This window comes from Grammomys surdaster, unplaced genomic scaffold (assembly GCF_004785775.1).
Source record: "Grammomys surdaster isolate TR1022 unplaced genomic scaffold, NIH_TR_1.0 126884, whole genome shotgun sequence".
In the NCBI taxonomy this organism is placed as follows: domain Eukaryota; kingdom Metazoa; phylum Chordata; class Mammalia; order Rodentia; family Muridae; genus Grammomys; species Grammomys surdaster.
Window position 1 is genome coordinate 1 of NW_021621670.1, and position 4,587 is coordinate 4,587.

At 44.9% G+C, this 4,587-nt stretch overlaps 1 protein-coding gene across 1 annotated transcript; it reads left to right on the forward strand.

Moving 5' to 3' along the window:
• The first annotated feature begins 646 nt into the window (after positions 1-646).
• LOC114615541 (disks large homolog 5-like) lies at positions 647-4,308 on the forward strand. Its single transcript, XM_028761224.1, has 4 exons — positions 647-843; positions 1,904-2,063; positions 3,253-3,396; positions 4,047-4,308. Exons 1-4 carry the CDS (start codon positions 699-701, stop codon positions 4,306-4,308), a joined length of 711 nt encoding a protein of 236 aa, XP_028617057.1. The 5' UTR covers positions 647-698.
• Positions 4,309-4,587: the final 279 nt, after the last annotated feature.

Consider the following 4,587-nt stretch of genomic DNA (forward strand, 5'->3'; position numbering starts at 1 on the left):
CTTTGTATATTTTTGTGCTGGGTGGAGCCTTTCAGAAAACAGTTATGCTAGACTCCTATCTGCAAGCAAAACAGAGTATCATTAACAATGTCTGGAATTGGTGCTTGTACTTGGGATGTGTCTGAAGCTGGACCAGTTATTGGTTGGCTGTTCCCTCAGTCTGCTCCATCGTAGATCCTGCATTTCTTGTAGATAGGACAAATTTTTGTACCTGCCCTTCAGGCTCTTCCAGGATGTGATTTCAAGCATCTCTACATGATGAGACAGGAGATATTTCCTCCTCCACATTCTTCCTGATGTGATTTTGAGCAGTTTTTAATGGCTAATATTGCTGACTTGTGAAATCTTGAGGTAGGATGAGACATTCCTGGGCAAGGTCTGAAGGGAAACAGTCAGTTAAATTCAGAAAAAAAAAATGACTTAGGTGTTTCTGATCAAGTCTAGAGCAAACTCTGGCTTTGGAAAGTGGAGGTTCCCAATGTCTGTGACCAAGAAAACACCCTTATAAGGATGCCTCAGCTTCCTACCTGTACAGGGAGAAAATTAGCAGGGAGGCAAAGGGTGTTCCCCATGACATCAGCAGCCGCTTCTTTGGACATTCCATTGTATCCTGGAGAGTTCTTGGCATCCCTTGTGATGTCACCAGTGTTGTAGTGACACCAAGTGCACTGAGCTCTCTCAGTCAGTGTCTACAGCATATGTCCCTAGACATGATTTCCCGACTGAGGAGACTTTTTGGAAGAGCAGAGATGGAGGTGACAGAAACTAGAGAGAGGCAGAAAGTAGCTGGACTTTCATCTGAGAGTAATGAAGGACGAAGAAGGTGGTCTTGGGGAATGTGGAGTAAGTCCTGGGAAGGGGATGTTGAGCTTCCTGTCAGGGGTGGCCTGAGCTGGCCTTCCTAGCAATTTGGGCACAGAAACTGACTTCACTGGGAAGCAAAAGAATTTCCATGATTATCACAATACTTAAACATCAAGGATTTCAGAATATGACTTTCTCCATCCCTTAAGGCAGGTGATGGCAAGGCCAAAGCATGTATTTCAAACACCAAGTCTTTACTTTGACTGGGTTTTGTGGTTTTTACATGAGGACAAAATGAAACCATCAAGAGTCACAGAGGGTCTAACCTATGCCAATTTATGCAAGGGCATCACTGCACATCACTGGCATGGCTTTGGTGTTTTTGTTTTGGTTTTGTTTTTGTTTTTTAGCTTCAGTGGCTATCTGACAGTAGTACCAGGGAAAGAACTGTGCTCCTGGCCATGGCCTTATGTTCTCAGGACTCCTCTGACCACATCTCCCTGACTGTACCCACCTTAGCTTTCTTTATCACCCATTGTGGGTGGCAGGCATTTGTCTCCTGTAACCAAACAATTTTCAGTGTTGATACACTCAGACAATGAACCCTATTGCCATCTCTGGGGTGTTTGGTGTTTCAGTAGGGGGAATTGACCAGTATGTTGATAATGGTCTCCCCCTCTATGAATTTTAGTCCAAACTACTGGGCCTTGAGTAACAGGGTAGGACATCTGACAACCTTTATCACTCATGTTCTTGGGGTTAGTTCATTTTCCATCTGACTTGTGAAACCACAAGATTGAGGGGTCTAAAGCCAAGTTGCACCTTGTAAAACTGACAATACTTGTAGAGAACCAATCTCTGGGGTCATCATAAGCATGTGTAGGGAGACAGAGGAAACACCTGGCTGCTTTCATCTCCTGGTCTCTATAGAGTGAAGGGAAAGCTGAGATTCACTTAGGTGGTATCTCAAGCCTGGACCAAACTCTTTGTGGTGTCACTGGTTTCCAGGCATGGTCTCTTTCTGTTTAACCTCAGGGTGTTCTGTCTAAACTCTCTGCATTCTCTTGGGGGTAATTTACTTATGTTCTTCTGACTACAGTGGCTGGCAGATGGACATCACACCATGCAACTGTCCTAAGCAGGAAAGAGGCCAAGAAGGAGGAAAAGAGACTGACCAAAGAGCTGGGGCTCAGTACCCAGGAGAGAAACGAGCTGAGAGACCGCTTGATCTATGTCACAGAGGGATCCATGAACAAGAGGTACTCATTGCTCCAAACACTTTGGTGTCAGTCTGACATCTGCAATGTCACCCTCATCTTATCCTTTTAAGGTTGTGAGTTCTGGGAAGCAGTACCTCCACAGAGTCCCTGTGCCCAACTTTATACCCCTAAGTGCTTCTTAGAGGAGAGGTTGAACCTGAAGCTTGTTCAGGAGCGAGAAGGGAAAGGGACTCTTCTGCTTCCTCCAACTGAAATGTTGAACTTGTGGTCTGAGTAAAGAATTCTGAATGTGGGCCGTGGCAAGTGAGTGCACAACATGCATTTGTAAAGTCCTTGACAGATGCAGTAAGTTTGTGGTGACACTTTGTACTTACCTGGTGCTTAACTGAGGGCTGGAAGGTCCTGGAAGCAGCTGGCCCCACACTGTTCACCTCAGTGCTTGACTAGGAGGCCTGAAGATTATGCCTTTGTCTGTGTGCCTTATACTCTGAGACAGGAATGCTGAATGAATTTCTTCAGATTCTGATTGTTCTCTCTCCATTGCTGTATCTCTCTCTTTCTCATTCTCTGATTCTGTTTCCTTTTACTTTTCCTTGTGTGTGTGCTTGTGTGTGTACACATGCATATGTATGTGCAGACATATACTAGGTGTGTATTTCCTTCCACTCTTTGGGAACTAGGGTTCTGTGTTTTGGCCTGTGGCTTGACCTGTATAACAGTTTAAAGGTGATGTGACTCCTGAGGTCTGGGATCCGCTCATGTAAACAGCACTCTCATTGCCTCTGTGGTGCCATTTGTCTGTACATTTGTATCTCTTTGACAGACTAGAAAACTGTGTTGATGACTGGTCTCATCTCCAGAATTATGTGCAATGAATGTCTCCACACTATTAGTTATGGAGGATTTAGAGTCCCTGTTTTGAAATTAGGAAATATATAATCACAGGTTTCTGGTGGTCAAGGACCTGTGGCCTAGTCTCTTTAGAGCATAAGCTGCTAGACCTCCAGTTCAGGCCAGCTGAGTGGACACAGAGAGCCAGGGCACCCTCCATCTGGATGCCAAACTTCTGCTGTCCTGGGCCAGGATAACAAGTTTCCAAAGCTGGAGAAGATCCCCGTATGTAGAATGAAGGAATTGGCCTTCCAGGAGTAGGGTAGGACAGGACCCAGCCTGAGTTCATGTGTTCCTAAAAGCCCATGTTCATGGAGTTCTGTCTTACTGGGGCCAGACCCTATTACAGGCAAAATCCACTGTATGAAAAACTGAAGTTAAAGGAGAAGACGGTCATGTCATTTCTGAACAAATTAGAGATGGAGAACACTGAGTTCTGTGAGAACGTCCAGGAGCACAAGAAGGAGATTAACTTCTATAGGTAAGTGCAGGTCATGGAGGCTACCACTTGTACAATGGCCATTTCTGCATTCCTTTGAACTGGAATGGAGAGTCTCCAGGTCTGGTTCTATCCCTTCTGCTTTTTAGCCTTCAGTGTACCTTGGGCCTTTTGGACTCAGTTTTCTTCAATCTGTAAGAGAACCTTAGTCCTCGCAGGGTTATCTGGTCATCCTCAGGAGCCTCTAAGATAACAAAATGAGAGGGTTCTTTTGCATAACTGGACCTATGGGGCTCAGGCAGGGTTTTACAGATGTGAGTGTGATGGAACACGTGGATAGAATGCCCTCCTCTTAGTTCTCCTGACCTCCAATGAGGGTATTTGCACCCTACTACTTGATGTTGCTGCAATACACTGGGCTGCCATGGAGATTCCTCTTTCTTTGGAGAGGCAGATAGATGGTGATACCTCTTTCTTTTGGGGAGACATGGTGCCTTATTTGTGTTTGGGCTACAGACATGATTAATTCTTACCTGCATTGGCTGTTTGCTGTTTGTGCAGTGTCATGGATATATTGAAATATATTGTACTATGTCTTCATGGGAACCTGGGTCTTGATGGGGTAATGGAACCTATAAGTAGGAATGGGAGGAGGAGGTTGCAGGATCTTAATAACCTTAGTGTGTTTCCAGAAACCTGCAAAGTCGGCTCCTGTTGCAGTCCTCTGTCGTAAAGAAGTCATTGGTCAAAGTGAGGCAGGATTGCAAGGAAGTACAGGCTGATTCGTACCTTCTCCAACAGTACTTGACTGAGTTGAACCTGAATGTTGAAGATGAACAGCAGAAGACCAACAACCTCCCAAATCAACAACAGCAGGATAAGGTACGGATAAGCACCTTATTCAGACTAATACTGTCTGATATCATTTGCGCATTGAATCCATCTTTGCATTGATCCACCGTCTTTCAAATCCACACCCCCAACCAGCCACCCACTTCACGGACTTTAGTTCTTCATTACTCTGTCTATGCACAAGTATTCTCAGTAGTTCAACTCTTGGGAGACACTGAATTATTGACAAGTCTATCTTGCTACTCTTCTTACAGCGACAGTCTAGTAAGGGTAACAGGTGAATTACACATCACACACTTGCATGATCTTATAATAGGTGGGTTGGTATACAGAGGTTTGAGAAAGTTCTAGGTCTTGTGACAGGAGTTGTGCAGGGGTCAT

Coding starts and splice junctions, on each gene's coding strand:
- LOC114615541 (XM_028761224.1), top strand. CDS start 699: ATGTCCCTAGACATGATTTCCCGACTGAGGAGACTTTTTGGAAGAGCA. Junction 2,064..3,252: donor GAGGGATCCATGAACAAGAG/GTACTCATTGCT, acceptor TACTGGGGCCAG/ACCCTATTACAGGCAAAATC. Junction 3,397..4,046: donor AAGGAGATTAACTTCTATAG/GTAAGTGCAGGT, acceptor GTGTGTTTCCAG/AAACCTGCAAAGTCGGCTCC.